The sequence below is a fragment of the Loxodonta africana genome, chromosome 4 (assembly GCF_030014295.1).
Source record: "Loxodonta africana isolate mLoxAfr1 chromosome 4, mLoxAfr1.hap2, whole genome shotgun sequence".
NCBI lineage: Eukaryota > Metazoa > Chordata > Mammalia > Proboscidea > Elephantidae > Loxodonta > Loxodonta africana.
Window position 1 is genome coordinate 93,788,120 of NC_087345.1, and position 18,979 is coordinate 93,807,098.

Below are 18,979 nucleotides of genomic sequence, written 5' to 3' on the forward strand. Positions count from 1 at the left end.
TCAGTCAGACCATTAAGTCTGGTCTTATGAGAATTTGGGGTTTGCATCCCACTGGTATCCTGGTCCCTCATGGGTTCTCTGTTGTGTTCCCTGTCAGGGCAGTCATCGGTTGTAGCCAGGCACCATCTAGTTCTTCTGGTCTCAGGATGATGTAGGCTCTGGTTCATGTGGCCCTTTCTCTCTCTTGGGCTTGTAATCACCTTGTGTCCTTGGTGTTCTTCATTCTTCTTTGATTCAGGTGGGTTGAGACCAATTTATGCATCTTAGATGGCTGCTTCCTAGCGTTTAAGACCCCAGACACCACTCTTCAAAGTGGGATGCAGAATGTTTTCTTAATAGATTTTATTATGCCGATTGACTTAGATGTCCCCTGAAACCATGGTCCCCAGACCCCTGCCCCTGCTATGCTGGCCTTCGAAGCATTCTGTTTATTCAGGAAACTTCTTTGCTTTTGGTTTAGTGCAATTGTGTTGACCCCCCAGTACTGTGTGCTGTCTTTCCCTTCACCTAAAGTAGTTCTTATCTACTATCTAATTAGTGAATACCCCTCTCCCACCCTCCCTCTCTCCCCTCCTCGTAACCACAAAAGAATGTTTTCTTCTCAGTTTAAACTATTTCTCAAGTTCTTATACTACTGGTCTTGTACAATATTTGTCCTTTTGCAACTGACTAATTTCACTCAGCATAATGCCTTCCAGGTTCCTCCATGTTATGAAATGTTTCACAGATTTCTCACTGTCCTTTATCAATGCGTAGTATTCCATTGTGTGAATATACCATAATTTATTTATCCATTCATCTGTTGATGGGCACCTTGGTTGCTTCCATGTTTTTGCTATTGTAAACAGAGCTGCAATAAACATGGGTGTGCATATATCTGTTCGTGTAAAGGCTCTGATTTCTCTAGGATATATTCCAAGGAGTGGGATTGGTGGATCGCATGGTAGCTCTATTTCTAGCTTTTTAAGGAAGTGCCAAATCGATTTCCAAAGTGGTTGTACCATTTGACATTCCCACCAGCAGTGTATAAGTGTTCCAATCTCTCCACAGCCTCTCCAACATTTATTATTTTGTGTTTTTTGGATTAATGCCAGCCTTGTTGGAGTGAGAGGAAATCTCATTGTAGTTTTGATCTGCATTTCTCTAATGGCTAATGATTGTGAACATTTCCTCATATATCTGTTAGCTACCTGAATGTCTTCTTTAGTGAAGTGTCTATTTATATCTTTTGTCCATTTTTTAATTGGGTTATTTGTCTTTTTGCAGTTGAGTTTTTGCACTATTATGTAGATTTTAGAGATCAGCAGCTGATCAGAAATGTCATAGCTGAAAACTTTTTCCCAATCTGTAGGTAATCTTTTTACTCTTTTGGTGAAGTCTTTGGATGAGCATAAGTGTTTGATTTTTAGGAGCTCCCAGTTATCTAGTTTTTCTTCTACATTCTTTATAATGTTTCGTATACTGTTTATGCCATGTATTAGGGCTCCTAACATTGTCCCTATTTTTTCTTCCATGATCTTTATCGTTTTAGATTTTATATTTAGGTCTTTGATCCATTTTGAGTTAGTTTTTGTGCATAGAGTGAGGTATGGGTCTTGTTTCATTTTTCTGCAGATAGATATCCAGTTATGCCAGCACCATTTGTTACAAAGACTGTCTTTTCCCCATTTAACTGTTTTGGGGCCTTTGTCAAATATCAGCTGCTCATATGTGGATGGATTTATGCCTGGATTCTCAATTCCGTTCCATTGGTCCACGCATTTATTGTTGTACCAGTACCAGGCTGTTTTGACTACTGTGGCAGTATAATAGGTTCTAACTTGAGGGTTTCTTTTATCGCTCTCTATTTGTTCAAGTTGTAGGGATAATTCTTTGATTTCGCCCCTTTCTTCTTTTTGTATGTGCGCATTTATGAAATAAATTGACCTCTGAGCACTGGTTTAGCTGTGTCTCAAAGGTTCTGATAGGAAGTTTTTTCATTCTCATTGGATTCTATCAATTTCTTTATTCAATCCTTAATGTCTTCTATAGCCCAGTCTTTTCTGAGCAGGGTATTATTGCTCAGTTTGATTTACTTTCCCTGCTTTTTCTGTTATTGATTTCCACCTTTATGGCCTTATGGTGAGAGAAGATGCTTTGTAATATTTCGATGTTTTGGATTCTGCTAAGGCTTGCTTTATGACCTAAAATGTGATCTATTCTACAGACTATTCCATGTGCACTGGAAAAGAAAGTATACTTGGCTGGCGTTGGGTGGAGTTTTCTGTGTATGTCTATAAGGTCATGTTGGTTGAATGTGCTATTTAGATCTTCCTTGTCTTTATTGAGCTTCTTTCTGTATGTCCTGTCCTTCACTGAAAATGATGTGTTGAAACCTACTATTATTGTGGAGCTGTCTATCTCACTTTTCAATGCTGTTAGAGTTTGTTTCATGTATCTTGCAGCCTTGTCATTGGTGCGTAAATATTTAATATGGCTGTATCTTCCTGGTTTTTTGTCCCTTTAATCGTTACATAGTGTCCTTCCTTATCCTTCTGGTGTATTTAACTTTAAAGTCTATTTTGTCAGATATTAATATTGCCACTCCTGCTTTTTTTTGATTGTTGTTTGCTTGATGTATTTTTTTCAACCTTTGAGTTTTAGTTTGTTTGTGTCTCTGAGTCTAAGGTGTGTCTCTTGCAGGCAGCATATAGATGGATCGTGTTTTTAAATTTATTCTGCCACTCTTTGTCCCTTTATTGGTGCATTTAGTCCATTTACATTCAGCATAATTATGGATAGGTATGAGTGACGTAGTGATTAAGTGCTATGGCTGCTATCCAAAAGGCCGGCAGTTTGAATGCTCCAGGTGCTCTTTGGAAACTCTATGGAGCAGTTCTACTCTGTCTTATAGGGGTGCTATGAGTCTGAATCAACTTGACGGCAGTGGGTTTGGTTTTGGTTTGGTTTGGTTATGAGTTTAGTGCTGTCATTTTGATGTCTTTTTTTGTGTATTGTTAACAGTTTCCTTTTCCCACTTAATTTTTTGTGCTGAGTAGTTTATCCTTTTATATTGTCTTTTCCTCTTATTCGTTGTTGTTTATTACGTTTCTACTCAGTCTCTACTTTTCTCTTGTATTTTATTTTGATGAGTAGGATAGTAAGTCTCCTTTGTGGTTACCTTAGTATTTACCCCTATATTTCTAAGTTTAAATCTAACTTTTGTTTCTTTACATCACCTTGTCCTCTTCATATGAAAGATCTATGACTACATTTCTTAGTCCCTCTTTTTTGTTTTAATGTTGTCTTCTTTTACATAACAGCATCCCTGTTTCCCTGTTTTGAGTGTTTTTTTTATCTTGATTTATTTTTGTGGTTTCCCTGTCTGGGTTAACATCTGATTGCACTGTCCAGTGATCTAGTCTTGCGTTGATACCTGATATTATTGATTTTCTAACCAAAGAACTCCCTTTAGTATTTCTTGTAGTTTTGGTTTGGTTTTTACGAATTCTCTAAACTTCTGTTTATCTGGCAATGTTCTAATTTCACCTTCATATTTGAGAGATGGTTTTGCTGGATATATGATTCTTGGCTAGCAATTTTTTTCCTTCAATGGTTTATATAAGTCATCCCTTTGCCTTCTTGCTTGCATGGTTTCTGCCAAGTAGTCCAAGTTTATTCTTATGGACTCTCACTTCATGTGACTTCTTTTATCCCTAGCTGCTCTTATAATTTTCTCTTTACCTTTGATTTTGGCAAGTTTGATTGTAACATGTCTTGGTGACTTTCTTTTAAAATCTGCCTTACGTGGAGTTCAATGAGCATCTTGGATAGATATCTTCTCATCTTTCACGGTATCAGGGAAGTTTTCTGCCAACAAATCTTCAACAATTCTCTCTGTATTTTCTGTTTTCCCTCCCTGCTCTAGTATTCCAATCACTTGTAGGTTATTTCACTTGATAGAATTCCACATGATTCTTCAGATTTCTTCATTTTTTTAAGTTCTTTTATCTGATTTTTCTTCAAATATATTAATGCCAAGTGCTTTATCTTCAGCATCACTAACTCTGCCTTCCACTTGCTAGCAGCAGCCCACTGCACCTGCTCCCAGGAATGGTGCCTGAGGGATCCCAGTGATTCAGGTTTGGCAACTCCTCTCTGCTTCAGAACCACCTCTGTCTCCCCTTGCCGCTCAGTCTGTTTTCTAACTTTGCCTTTGGTGTTAAGGACTCCTGGCTTGTCATAAATATAATCGTTTCACTTGATTTTTCTGGTCTTTGGTGTAAGAGGGATAGCCAGAAGCATCTGATATTCTGTGATCTTAGCCCCGCATCCTGGATTTACTTCTGGGCTCTCAGTACTGTTCTATTGGTTTACATGCCTGTCTGTCATTGCACCAGTACCAGGCTGTTCTGACTATCATGGCTGTATGCTATGTTCTGAGACAGGGTATTATGAGGCCTCCTACTTTGTTCTGCTTCTTCAGTATTGCTTTACTTATCTGGGGCCTCTTTCCTTTCCATATGAAGTTGGTGATTGGTTTTTCTATCTCAGAAAAGAATGTTACTGGAATTGGATGGGATTGCATTATATCTGCAGGATGGGGGACTGACCCAAGCTGGTGCAGCCTTCCTGTGCTCAGCCAGGCCTGTAGGCAGGAAGGGCAGATCTGGCAGTCTATTTGCATCTGAGCAGCCTACCAGCACTCAGCAGGGTTGGGAGGGTGGGGGGAGATGTGGGACATGGCTGAAGCCATACAAAAGCTACCTGCTGGTTCTCCAGTTCCTCGGCGGGGGGGGGGGGGGGGGGAGGGGTTGGGGAGTGGAGCAGAGCTGATGTTTCTCAGAGCCACGCCAGAGCTGCCTGCTGGTGCTTGGCTTGCTCAGGCAGGGGGCAGGGTGGTGTAGCTGGCCAAGTTTGGTGGGGGGAAGAGAAAGAAAAAAAAGGAGGGGATTTGTACGGTGTAAACCAGCAGACTGGGCTGCAGGTATAGGGGGGCTTGTGCCACTCTTCACCTTGTTTCAATTTTGGTGTGACTTCTCAGTTTCTCTGCGTCCCAATGAAAATTTTATGAAGTTGCCTCCTGTGCTCCTCATCTGGGATCACAGCTGTCTCTCTCAAGATGGCCCATTGTGCCAGGCTAGGCACCTTCAATCTGTTTTTTGCTGTTCTTTTTGTCAGTTTCTTCTTGTATTCAGTATTTGATCTAGTTCTTTATGCTTTCATTTGATGGTCAGAGTTCCAGGACTGACATCTGTATTTGTTTTACTTGATTTTTCAGGTTTTTGCTGGACAGGGACAGTGTATTGTATCTGACTAGTCTGCCATCTTGGCCTAGGATCTAAATACTTTTCTAAATGTGATTTCTGAATAAGGATTATAGTATTCATTAGCATGGGCTTACCTATACAGTTTTCCTTACTACTATGAATAATTCTCTGAAAAGTAATCTTGTACCTAAAATTTGATGGACTATCTGGTTACCATTTTGAATCTAGTAATGTTGGAGTAAAGAATATGAATTTTGTGAAAGCTTTTGAAACGTATTATGACATAATTTCCAGAAATGTTGAAACAGTTACACTTTTGTATAAAGCTTATGAATGTGCTTATCTTGTTAGATTCTCACCAACATTGACTACTACTGGTATACTTACTGTTTAAAATTTATTGACAAAAAATTATATTACATTTTGCATTCCCTAGAGTGAATACTTTTTTGTATATTTACCAGACAATTCTGTTTCTCCTTTTGTGAATTGTGTATTGTATCTCTTGCAAACGTTTGATTGGCATTCTATATTTCAAAGTAAATTATTATAATGACATGTGCAAAGAACTGGAGATAGAAAACCAAGGGGGAAGAACACACAAGCTGAAAGGATTGAAGAAAAAACTCAGGCCTTGAATTGCAATATTGAATGATTCTATGGGAAAAATATTAAATGACGCAGGAAACATCAAAGAAGTTGAAGGAATGTACAGAGTCACAACAGCAAAATCAATTGGTCAACATTCATCCATATCAGGAAATAGCATATAATCAGGTATCAATGGTACTAAAGGAAGAATTCCAAGCTGCACTGAAGGCCTTAGAGAAAAACAAGGTTCCAGGAAATGACGGGATACCAATTGAGATGTTCCAACAAACAGATACAGTGCTGGACGTGCTCACTCATCTATGCCAAGAAATTTGGAAGATTGCTACAAGGCCAGCTGACTGGAAGAGATCCATATTTACGCTTATTTCAAAGAAAGGTGATCCAACTGAATGCAGAAATCATCGAATAATATTGTTAATATCACTCTCCAATAAAATTTTGTTGAAGATCATTCGAAAGCAGCTAGAGAAGTGTATCAACAGAGAACTGCCAGAAATTCAAGCCAGATTTAGAAGAAGACATGGCACCAGGGGTATCGTTGCTGATGTAAGGTAGATCCTGGCTGAAAGCAGAGAATACCAGAAAGATGTTTACCTGTGTTTTACTGACTATGTTAAGGCATTCGACTGTGTGGATCATAACAAATTATGGATAACATTGCGAGGAATAGGAATTCCAGAACACAGAATAATACTCATGTGGAACCTGTACAGAGATTAAGAGGCAGTCATTCAAATAGAACAAAGGAATGCTGTGTAATTTAAAGTCAGGAAAGGTGTACATCATGGTTGTATCTTTTCACCATACTTATTCAATCTGTATGCTGAGCAAATAATCTGTGAAACTGGACTATATGAAGAAGAACACAGCATCAGGATTGGATGAAGACTCATTAACAACCTGCGTTATACAGATGACACAACGTTGCTTGCTGAAAGTGAAGAGGACGTGAAGCACTTACTAATGAAAATCAAAGACCACAGCCTTCAGTATAGATTACACCTCAACATAAAGGAAACAAAAATCCTCACAAATGGACCAATAAACAGCATTATGGTAAACAGAGAAAAGATTGAAGTTGTCAAGGATTTCATTTCACTTAGATCTGCAGTCAACACCCATGGAAGCAGCGGTCAAGAAACCAAAAGACACACAACATTCTTTAAAATGTTGAAAAGCAAAGATTTCACCTTGAAGACTAAGGTATGCCTTATGCAAGCCATGGTGTTTTCCATTGCCTCATATGCATGTGAGAGTTGTACAATGAATAAGGAAGACTGAAGAAGAATTGATGCCTTCGAATTGTGGTGTTGGCGAAGAATAATGAATATACCATGGACTGCTAGAAGTATGAAAAAATCTGTCTTGGAAGAAGTACAACCAGAATGCTCCTTAGAAGCAAGGATGGCGAGACTATGTCTCCCATACTTTGGACTTATCAGGAGGGACCAGTCTCTGGAGAAGGACATTATGCTTCACAGAAGGTCATTGACAATGAGGAAGACCCTCAACGAGATGGATTGACACAGTGGCTGCAACAGTGGGCTCAAGCATAACAATGATTGTGATGGTGGCGCAGGGCCAGGCAGTGTTTCATTCTGTTGTACCTAGGGTCGCTATGAGTGGGAACTGACTCGACAGCACCTAACAACAACAGCAACATGTTTTGAATGGAGTGGGAAGACTGAGAATTCACATACGTTGTTGTCATCACAGTACAGTGATAAAACTCTTTGCAAAATGATCTGTCAGTACTTGTCAAGATGCTCAACTAACATTATATGTCCTAATCCAGTAATTCCAATTCTTACTCTAATTATAAATACCAGAAAAACCTCTTTGCACTGAGATATTTTATGTATTATTTAAAAGAAATTTAAAAATGCTTCCTTGAACTGTATTCTAAAATATTTGAGGAAATAAACTTCAGCAGTAAACTATTAAAATATTTACAATAACAGAAAATTGCTAAGTACACTTTGGAATATATGCTCAATAGGTTATTAAAATAATTAAAACTGGTGTTTACAAAGGGTTTTCACTATCATAAAAAGTACTAACAATATAATTTAAGTAAAAAGCCTGCATATTAAATTGTACATGTTGTATGATTTTATCGGGCATAAAAAAGCAGAATAATATGTCAGTGGGAATCTTCCTGTTGGGCTGGAATTGGTAATAGGTCTCACAGTGAAATACATGCTAATTTCCCCATTTTAAGTAGAGCTGCCAAGAACTCTGGCCAGACACTTACCCCCTTGGCTTACTCCCAGGTGGTATAATAGATCTACTACTGGAATCACTACCCTGACACAAGCTTAACAGTAGCTGTGAGTCAGGATCTACTTGAAGGCAACAGGTTTAGGCCAAGAGAGGGAAAAGGGAGTCTGGATGCCCTCCTTGTGGGGGAGAGATGCGTGACTTCCCTCTCTGAAGTCAAGCGAAGGAGGCACAAAGAAAATTACTCATAAATATAAGATTTTTTGAAAGCAGAGAAGATTGTCATGTCATTTCTGTGTATGCAAACTTTTGAAAATTTAAATTCAATTTCTTTAAAATTGGAAAATACTGGCTACCATTAGTGCATACTACATGACCTAGTTTTGAATATAGTGGAGCATTAACTAAAAGGGAACAAAAAATGCCATATTGTATTGTACTGTATCCATCTCATACTGTCACACTTGCTGAAGACAGAGCAATAACTTATTCAAAATTGAATACTGAGCAGGAACTAAAATGATGCACAGTTTTTATGTGGTAAATGTATACAAATATGAATCAAAGTAGGAAAAGGGAGCAATAATTATTAAACACATATGCTTTGCAAATCTTATATTAAAGATAGTCTAGTGCTAAGCATTTAAAAATTATGATAGCAATGTGAAATGCTTTTGAATCAATTGACTAATAATATTCCAAATTCTCCAAAAAGAAAGAGAAATCTATCTCAAAATATAAAAAGGTAACAAACATTTCTCTCCTGTATGAAATTTGGAAACATTTTCATGACAGTCTAGATAAAGGTAATACTACAGAAATGTATAATTAGGATAAAGGACATTTAGGAAAATTCAGCTTCAGCAAATTGTTATTGGACAACTGAGCCCTAAGAAAGCAGCGCTCGTGGTACAGTGGTTAAGTGCTTCGTTGTTAACTGTAAGTCTGATGGTTTGAAACCACCAGCCGCTCCTCAGGAGGAAGACGTGGCAGTCAGCTTCTACAAAGATTACAGCCTTGGAAACCGTATGGGGCCATTCTGTCCTGTCTTATAGGGTTGCTATGAGTCAGAATTGAATTGATGGCAAAGGGTTTGGCTTTTTCATTTGGGCATATAAGGAAATGGAAGACTCCTACAAGAAAATAGTGTTGCCCTGGGCACTTAGGAGCAGGAGCATCAAAGATTGGGAAGGATTCAAAAAGGGAAGGCAGAGGCCACCAAACATTTCCTATTGGGCAAATCTGCGCAGAATCTAACCTGTATCTACTTACTTCAAAAATATTCCTACACATTCTTTTCAACCCAAGTCCCACCTTTAAGCCTTATCTAAGAGTTCTGAAAAGAAATTCAGCTGTTCAGCTGAAGACCCATAAAGTCACTGGTGGAGTGATTACCTGAGATGCTCTCAGGTCCTGCATTGTCCTGGTACTTCTGTTCTTTTTGGTCCTGTATTCCTAAGAGTGTCCTTCTTCCTGAGGCTGTGGGCCTGCTTAAAACAGGGAAATGAGTACAACCAGGTCAGCTATGCTAAAAAAAAAAAAGCTAGCAATGGTTTTCTCTAGATTAAGCTCCAAGTATCAGCAAACATCTGGGAGGGTTTCATTCCTGTTAGGGCGACTCATTACTTTCTCTTCCTGCAACTATAACCAGAACTCATCACCCTATGCCCCTGTGAACTCATTATGACCTTTCTCCTCAAAAGATTCAGGTACTTTTCTATTTAGAAAAAGTATAGCTTTCAGCGCCTTTCCCAAACTTAACTACAAATAATGCCATAGTTTACACCAAGCCAACCACCATATACGTACACACACATGCATACTCAAACACACACACAGGCGCACAACACACACGTATAAAACAATTATTGGTGAACTTTCTCATAACAAAATTTTGACATGACTATTTAATCCATTCTTTTGCATCTGAGTAGGATTGAACTCAATGATCCACTCTATAATAGGTCTGTGTTTCTTTCTTAGGTATTTCTGATTTAGTTTGCCAAATATGATATGAACAGTCAGGAAGTTGTCTTTAATGTCTTGTTACAAGTATTTCTATCCGAACTCCCCATCACCCTTTCTCTTTATTCTGCCACTGAACACATTGTAAATACTTTCCCAAAGTTCTTCTCACAGCTGCCTTCACCTCCTTGTTCTTCAGGCTGTAGATGAGGGGATTCAGCATGGGAGTGATCAGACCATACTGCACAGAGAAGATCAACTCAAGGGCTGAGCCTGAGGTTGGCATGAAATAGCGGAGAAAACCTGACCCATAGAAGAAGATCACTGCTGTGAGGTGGGAGGAGCACGTGGAGAATGCCTTGTTTCTGCCGGTAGTGGAAGTAATGCTAAGGATGGTGAAGATGATGTGAATGTAGGAGAAAAAGATTGAAAGGAAAGTTGTAAGTGCATGTGGGATGGTGGAACAGAGCATGACAAGGAAGTTGGTGGAGACATCAGAGCAAGACAGAAGGAAGATAGAAGGCAACTCACAGCTGTAGTGTGGGATGATGTAGGTATCACAGAAGTCCATTTTCATTGCCAGAGGGACATTGATGAGCCTGTTCAGAAAGCCCAGGGCCCATGAGCCACACACAAGTTGCACACACCGCTGTTTACTCATCACCTGGCCATAGAGCAGAGGGTGGCAGATGGCAGCATAATGGTCATAGGCCGTCACTGAGAGAAGACAGATTTCAGTCCCTCCAGTGATAAGCACAAAGAATATCTGAGCCGGGCAGCCCTTTACTGAGATGGTTTTCTTCTGAGACAGGAGGTTCTCCAGCATCTTGGGCACTGTGACTGAAGAAAAGCAGAGATCAACGAAAGAAAGGTGATTCAGGAAGAAGTACATGGGTGTGTGGAGATGAGAATCAGTCCTGATGACCAGCAGCATCATCAGGTTCCCCAGCATGGTCAGGAGGTAAACCCCCAGGAAGAGCACAAAGAGTAGAGCCTGCATCTTGGGGTCAGCAGACAGTCCAAGGAGGATGAACTCAGTGATGGTGCTGTGGTTCCTTGAGGCCATTTACAGTGTTTTATCCCTAAAAATGATACAGAAAAACATAGCAGTGAAATTTCTTTTGTCCTCCAAGCAATTTTCTAATATCACAGTCATCCAGAAAACATGGGCCAGGCTTTGTGGCAGTCACTCAGAACATAAAGATGGATAAGATAAAAACACAAAAATAAAAACAAGCAATTAAATCAAAGTGCGATTAACTGTAATGGGAGTTCTAAGTGTGACTTAGAAAAGTAAGTAATGTCACACATTGAAGGTAGCTGAGCAAGTATTTTAAGGATCATCGACTCGAAGGCAAGGTGTTTGGATGATGCCTCAAAGAAGTCAGGGAATGAAAGAATTTCTATTGATCAGTAGTCTAGTCAAGGGATCAGAATTGAGAAATAGCAAGCCACGTTTGATAAAACATGGATTTTTTAAATAACTGGAGCCTAAAACGTGGGTAGACAATGTGGTGTAATGACTAAGGATGTAGGCTCTTGGGTCTTTGTTTACATTCTGCAAATTGGAATAATGTACCACCCTGTTAGGATTTTATGAGAACATACATAATGCATATTTTAAAAACCTCTATAATGTTGCTTAGTGTAAATCATCATTATTATTATCATAATTATTGATAAATCTTCATGTAGGATAATTCCCTATCGAAAGCTAAAGCAGTTCTTGCTTCTGTTGCTCCTTTTTAGGTAAACGGGTAAAATAAAGCACTTGAAATCACTGCTGTATTTTTCCACCCTCCCCATTTGAAAGGTAAGTTGGCATTTGGAATCACAATGGCGCTTTCTTTTTAGAAGGAGTAAATACCTTGAAGTTACGGAGGCTAATTTCACTCAGAAGTAGAGGGCAGCTAGTCTCAAGAGAAGACAAGAGAAAGAGAAGATGGACCCCCCTAACCCCAGCACTGAAATCATTTCCTGGTTTGGATGTGCACCTTGTAAAGGGTCAGACCCCTAGGCAAGTAAGGAGGAGGGGATTGTAGTGCCATGCCAGGTCTATGACCTGGACAACTCACCCAGGCTGAGCAGGAAAGAGGGAAAGGAGGAGCAGACTTTCAGGAAAATTTGCGCCTAGAACTTTGAGAGCTTACCAGGACACCTAAATTATTATGGAATCACCAGCAGCTACTTCTTCCTACCCCAACAGAAAAAGGTTCTTGATAAATTATTTATTTATTAGTTTTATTACAGATTCTAAGACACTTTCTTAAAATAGAGGGATAAAACATTCAGTCCTGTATATCTCAGTTGTGCAGATATTTGCATCCACCCATAGATCCTTATCCTAAGATCCTTTTCTCAGGATTCAAGTACTGGACTCTTGTATGTCTCTTGACTTTGGTTTTGCCCAAACTGTCAGGTTTGGTTTATAAAATGCCCTGCCTTTTTTAACACTAAATGAGAGCCATCAGTTACAGCTGTGATCTGTCATGCAAGAAATAGACGTTTTGGTCACCAGTAGGATTTATTGGGGTAGCCAAGTCCATTTCCTGGTCCTGGCCATTCCTTTGGTGCCCTGTTCTCTATAACCCCAAAACCCAGCCAAGGGGAAATTCGAGTCCCTAATTTTCAACCGTTCAGCCAGCAACACATTCCTATTCCCTTCCTGTAACTCAAATACATACTACCTGCACATCTTCTCCAAAAGACAATCTACTCCCCGATGTGGCTGCTTGGTCTTGTATTTGATTCAATTACTAGAATAAAAATTACAGAGGATGTGTTTTCTACACTTGGCTTTGAGATTGAGGTAATAAAATTTTGTTGATAATGAAATATTTTCTTGGATTCTTCATTATTGCAGTGAAATGGCCACATGGGAGCTCTTTCTATCAAATGGTCTCAAACACCATCACCCTGGTATCTCTTCATTTGTTCCTCTGCTTTTCTTGTCTCTGCCATATATAGGATTCTATGGGCTAGCTAACCCTTAGAGCAGGTGTGCTTAGCAAGCTTGTGGGTTGACTCATAGGTGTCAGTGGTAGCCCAGAGAATGGATGAGGCAATGCTAGTTATTTCCTGTAGTGACAACCTGAAGTCAAACACTGTAGACAAGAATGAAGCAATTTTATAAATACTTTTAAGTGTGGTCTTTGGTACTTCTGGGTTGAGGCAATGACTAGGACAATCAAATGTGAACTCTTGATAAAAAAGTTCATAGGAGACAGAGAAAGCAATGGGTATTTAACTGTTATCCCTGTAAGAAATAAATGTTTTTCAGTTGATGTTGTAAGTGTTTTGTTTTCTCTCTGTGATTATCAGGCAATTTCACCCAGGTTAATTTACTGTATACATGTAAGTTTATGATTAAATGAGAAAATAAAAATTACAAATTTAATGGAAAGAAATCCAATAACCAGTCATTTCCCTAAACCAAGCAATCAAATCTTTCTAGTGTAATGAATCCATAAGTATTCCAAATTACACAATAGCTCTAAACAATTTTGCATGTTTAGTGATTAAGATTTATTTAGAGAAGCATTTACTTAAGTGTGTCATGTATTGAGTCACAATAAAAAACCCAGTGTCATTGAGTCCATTCTGACTCATACTGACCCTACAGGATAGATTAGAACTGCCTCATAGGGTTTCCAAGGCTGTAAACCTTTAAGTGCAATGAATAAGAAAGACCAAAGAAGAACTGATGCCTTTGAATTATGGTGTTGGCCAAGAATATTGAGTATACCATGGACTGCCAGAGAGTGAATAAATTTGTGTTGGAAGAAGTAGAGCCAGAATGCTCCTTAGAAGCAAGGATGGTGAGAATCCATCTCACATACTTTGAACATGTTATCAGGAGGGACCAGTTCGTGGAGGAGGACATTATGCTTGGTAAAGTAGAGGGTCAGGGAAATAGAGGGAGACCCTCAGCCAGATGGATTGACACAGGAGCTGCAACAATGGACTCAAGCATAACAAAGATTGTCAGGACAGTGCAGGACCCGGCAGTGTTTCGTTCTGTTGTACATACAGTAGCTGTGAATCTATGGCACATAACAACAACAACAAATCTTCCTGGAAGTGGACTGCCACATCTTTCAACAGCCACAAATGATTAGCAGCTACCACATTGAACAGCTTGGATCTAAAACATTGTTTCTCTGTGGGAAACCTATGCAAAATCAAAATTATTTTTATTTCAATTATTTATCTCAGGAACAGCTTTGTTGGAGCCCTGGTTGCACAGTGGTTAAAGAGCTCGATTGCTAAACAAAAGGTCGGCAGTTTGAATCTGTCCCCCGCTCCTTGGAAGCCCTCCCTGGCAGATCTACTCTGTCCCATATGGTCACTATGAGTCGGAATCGACTCGAAGGTAATGAGTTTATATATACAAAATCTGAGAGTGTTGTATACGAATCCTGTACATACACGTGCATATATTTTTATATATGTCTGTCTGTGTATACCTGTACAAGAAAAAAATGTACAAAGTATAAATATTAGTTAACTTCAGGTAGACATTATTGTGTATTATTTCTATTATTTAGTCTTTTTCAAGAGAAGTCTCTTTGTTTCTATACTGAGTATCTACTAAATCAAGAAAAGAAGGTGTTAGAACAAAACTAGCACAGGCTCAAGTAAAAGAAACCTATGAATAACAAAATAAAAAGCCTTCTTATTTATCACATTTAGAGAATACCCTGGTATTTAGGTATTTTTCCTTTAAACTTCTCAACCTGTCTACCTGTCTTTCTATCTATCTGTCTACTATGTTCTACTTAATTTTGTTCTCAAAATCGATTACGCCTTTGATACTCAAATGCAGTCTACAGACCAGCCTTATTAACACACCTGGGACTTTGTTAGAAATGCAGGCTCTTAGGACCCAGGCCAGATTTCCTGAATATGGATTTACATTCAGTCACATTCTAGGTATTTCATATGCACATTAAATATTGATAAACAGTGGATTAACTCTGAATTTAGTTTTGTATCTTTTTAAATGAGCATTTTAATACATAGATTTTCCTCACATTAAATGTTTTTCTAAATGTTATTTCTAAATATGGAGTATAGTACTCAATGGCATGTGTTTACCTTAACCCAACTACTTAAACTGGTAAACACTTAAAGAGTACAGTATATAGATTTCTTTGCTGTCATGAATAACTCTCTGATAAAACTCGTTGAACCTAAAATTTGATGGAATGTCTGAATATGTTTTTTAGCCTAGTAATTCTAGGGTAAAGAATATGAACTGTGAAAGCTCCTGATACACAGTATCACATCACGTCCAGAAATGTTGAAGTGGTTTACACTTTTGCCTAAAACTTATGAATATGCTTATACCTTCAGATTCTCACCAACACTGAGCACTACTGGTATACTTATTCTTTAAAATTTATTGATCAAACATTATATTACATTTTACATTCACTAGAGTGAATACTTTTTGTATATTTAGTGGACAATTCTGTTCCTCCTTTGGCGAATTGTGCATTTGTATCTGTTGCAAACATTTGACTGGCATGTCTGTGTTTTGAATGCAGTGTATCTAATACAGGTACAGTGGGGAGGCTGAGGATTTATATACACTGCTGGCATCACAGTAAAGTGACAAACAAAATTCTTTGCAAAATAATGTGCGAATATTTGTCAAGATGCCTAACAAACATTTTATGCAGTGATTCAATAATTCCAATTCTTGGACTAATTATAAATACCAAAAAAAAACTCTGAACTGAGATGTTTTATGTATTGTTACTTTAAAAGCTGAAAATGGTACCTTGAACTGTATTCTAAAATATTTGAGGAAATAAATTTTAATAGTGAAGTATTAAAATATACACCAAGATGGAAAATTGCTAAGTATACTTTGGAACATATGCTTAATAGATTATTAAAATCATTAAAGCTGGCATTTACAAAGAATTCATTAACATAAAAAGTACTGACAATATAAGTAAAAAATCATCATATAAAATTGTACATGTTGTATGACATTTATTCTGCTTAAAAAAGGAAAATAATATGCCAATGTAAATTTTCCTGTTGGGCTGGAATTGAAAATGTGGGCTCACAGTGAAAAAGAAGTTAAATTTCCTCATCTAAAATATAATTGGGAACAACTGTGGCCAGACATTTCTCCCCTTGGCTTACTTCCTGGTGGTACAATAGCTCTACTGCTGGAGTCACTACCCTGACACATATTTAAAAGTACATAAAAGAAATTCTAGGGGAAAGACGGAGTCTTGTTGTCCTTGCTTTTGTGGGGTATTGCAGCACATTTGAAATTTCCTCCCCTCCTTGTGATGGATGACTTCCCTCCCTGAAGTTAAATAAAGGAGGCACCAAGAAAATTACTCATAAATACAAGATTTTGAGAAAGCAGGGAAGATTGACATACCATTTCTGTGTATGTAAACTTTTGATAATTTAAATTCAATTTCTTTAAAATTGGAAGACATTGGCTAACATTTGTGACTACAGCATGACCTAGTTAACCCTTTGCTTCTACTATAGTGAAAAGATAACTGAAAGGGAAGAACAAATGTCATACTGCATTGTATTGTATCCACGCCATACTGTCACACTTACTGTTGACAGAGCAATAACTTATTATTCAAAATTGAACATTGAGCAGGTGCAAAATGATCCATAATTTGCAATGGGGTAAAAAGTAGGCAAATATGAATAAAAGTAGCAAAAAAGAGAGCAACAATTTTTAAAAATATACACTTGGTGAATATTATATTAAAGATAGCATACTGGTAAGCATTTAAAAGTTATGACTTTGACCTCGTGGGAGGAAGTTCCTAGGCTTAAAGGCAAAGGAGCATAGACTCGGGACATCTACGTCAATTGGTACAACATATTTCATAAAGACAAAGTTCTGCATCCTACTTTGGTGAGCTGCATCTGGGATCTTAAAAGCTTACGAGCGGCCATATAAGACACAACTGTTGGTGTCTTACCATCTGGAGCAAAGGAGAATGAAGACAGCCAAAGATTCAAAGGAGTAGTTATTCCAAAGGACTAATGGACCACATGAACCACAACCTACATGAACCTGGAGACCAGAAGAAGTAGATGGTCCCTGGTTATCACTCCTGACTGCCTGACTGGAAACACAACAGAAGGTCCCAGACAGAGTGGGAGAAAAGTTATAGAGCAAAAAGTCAAATTCACAAAAAAAATCAGACTTACTGGTCTGACAGAGACTAAAGAAACCCCTGAGACTGTGGCCCGGAACTGAAACTATTCCTGAAGACTACCTTTCTGCCAAACCATGGACAGACCCATAAAATAAACAATAACACTGGAAAGGAACATGCTCTTGGGATATTCAATTATATAAGATCCAAAGGGCAACATTTGCCCAAAAACAAAGACAAGAAGGGAGGAAGGGGTAGAAAATCAGGACAAGGGAAACTGGGAATCTAGGATCAAAATTTGGAAAAAGCTGACACATTGTCATGAATGAAACTGATGTCACAAAACATGATTTATACACACTAAAGAGTGTGAAATTAATATGCTATATAAACTTTCACCTAATGCACAGTAAAAAAACTAAAATGAAAGAATAAAAATTATGACTTCAAAATGAAATACTTTTGAATCAATTGACTAATAACTTTTTAAATTCTCCAAAAGGGAAGAGAAAAATATCTCAAAAGGTTAAAGGGGCTCAAATGTTTTTCTCCTGTATGAAATTTGGAAACACTTTGGTAATAGAGTCTAGGTAAATATATCGATATATGTATAATTAGGATAAAGGACATTTAGGAAAACTCAGCTTCAGCAAGCTGTTATTCAGCAATCACGCAACTTAGAAAGGAGTCATGGTGCTGCAGTGGTTATGCACTCAGCTGCTAACTGAAACGACAGAGATATGAACCCACCAAGCCACTCCTCGGGAAAAGATGTGTCAGTCAGCTTCCACAAAGACCCCATAGGACAGTTCTACTCTGTCCTATGGGGTCACTGAGAGTCAGAATCGACTCGATGGCAAAGGGCTTGGTTTTTTTGGTTTGGGCGCCTAAGGAAACGTAAGACTCACACAAGGAAATAGTGTATCCCTGGGCACTCAGATAAGAGCAGGAGCATCAAAGATTGGGAAGGATTCAAAAAGGGAAGGCAGAGGCCACCAAATGTGTCCTATTTTGTAAACCTGACCAGAATCTAATCTCTATCTGCTCTTTTGGAAACATTCTTACACATTACTTTCATCTGAAATTTCAACTTTGAGCCCTATGGAAGAGTTCTGAAAATAACTTCAGTCCTTCAGCTGAAGACCCTTAAAGTCATTGGTGGATTGATTACTTGAGATGCACTCAGGTTCTGCATTTTCTGTTCTTTTTCATCCTGTTTTCCTCAGAGTGTCCTTCTTCCTGAGGTTGTGGGCCTGCTTAAAACTGGGAAATGAGTACAACCAGGTCAGCTATGCTAGGAGAGGTCTTCTCCAAAGGCCTTAGTTCCCATGTAACAGCAAACACCTGGAAAGTTTCATTCTTCTAATATGAATGATCTAATAGGTGACTCATTCTTTCCTCTTCCTGTAACTCTCACCAGAACTCATTACCTTGTGCCCCTACGAACTCATTATACCTTTTCTCCTCAAAATATACAGGCACTTTTCTATTTAGAAAAACTATAGCTTTCAGTGCCTTTCCCAAATATAACTATAAATAATGGACAGAAAATTTACGCCAAACCAAACTTCATATACATGCATACACACACGCACACACAAGCATAATCAAACACACACACACACGCATACTCAAACACAAACACACAATGCACATGTATAAAACAATTGTTGGTAAACATGCTTACAATGAAATTTTATGATTTGACATGAATATTTAATCTATTCTTTTACCTCCAAAGGGAATTGAACTCAATAATCCACTCTATATAGGTCTGTG

General features: G+C 38.3%; 1 protein-coding gene across 1 annotated transcript; it reads right to left on the reverse strand.

Moving 5' to 3' along the window:
* Nucleotides 1-9,169: 9,169 nt before the first annotated feature.
* On the reverse strand, nucleotides 9,170-11,314 carry LOC100662917 (olfactory receptor 8S1-like). Its single transcript, XM_003405406.3, has one exon. The coding sequence runs from the start codon at nucleotides 11,110-11,112 to the stop codon at nucleotides 10,156-10,158; it is 957 nt and encodes a 318-aa protein (XP_003405454.2). The 5' UTR covers nucleotides 11,113-11,314; the 3' UTR covers nucleotides 9,170-10,155.
* Nucleotides 11,315-18,979: the final 7,665 nt, after the last annotated feature.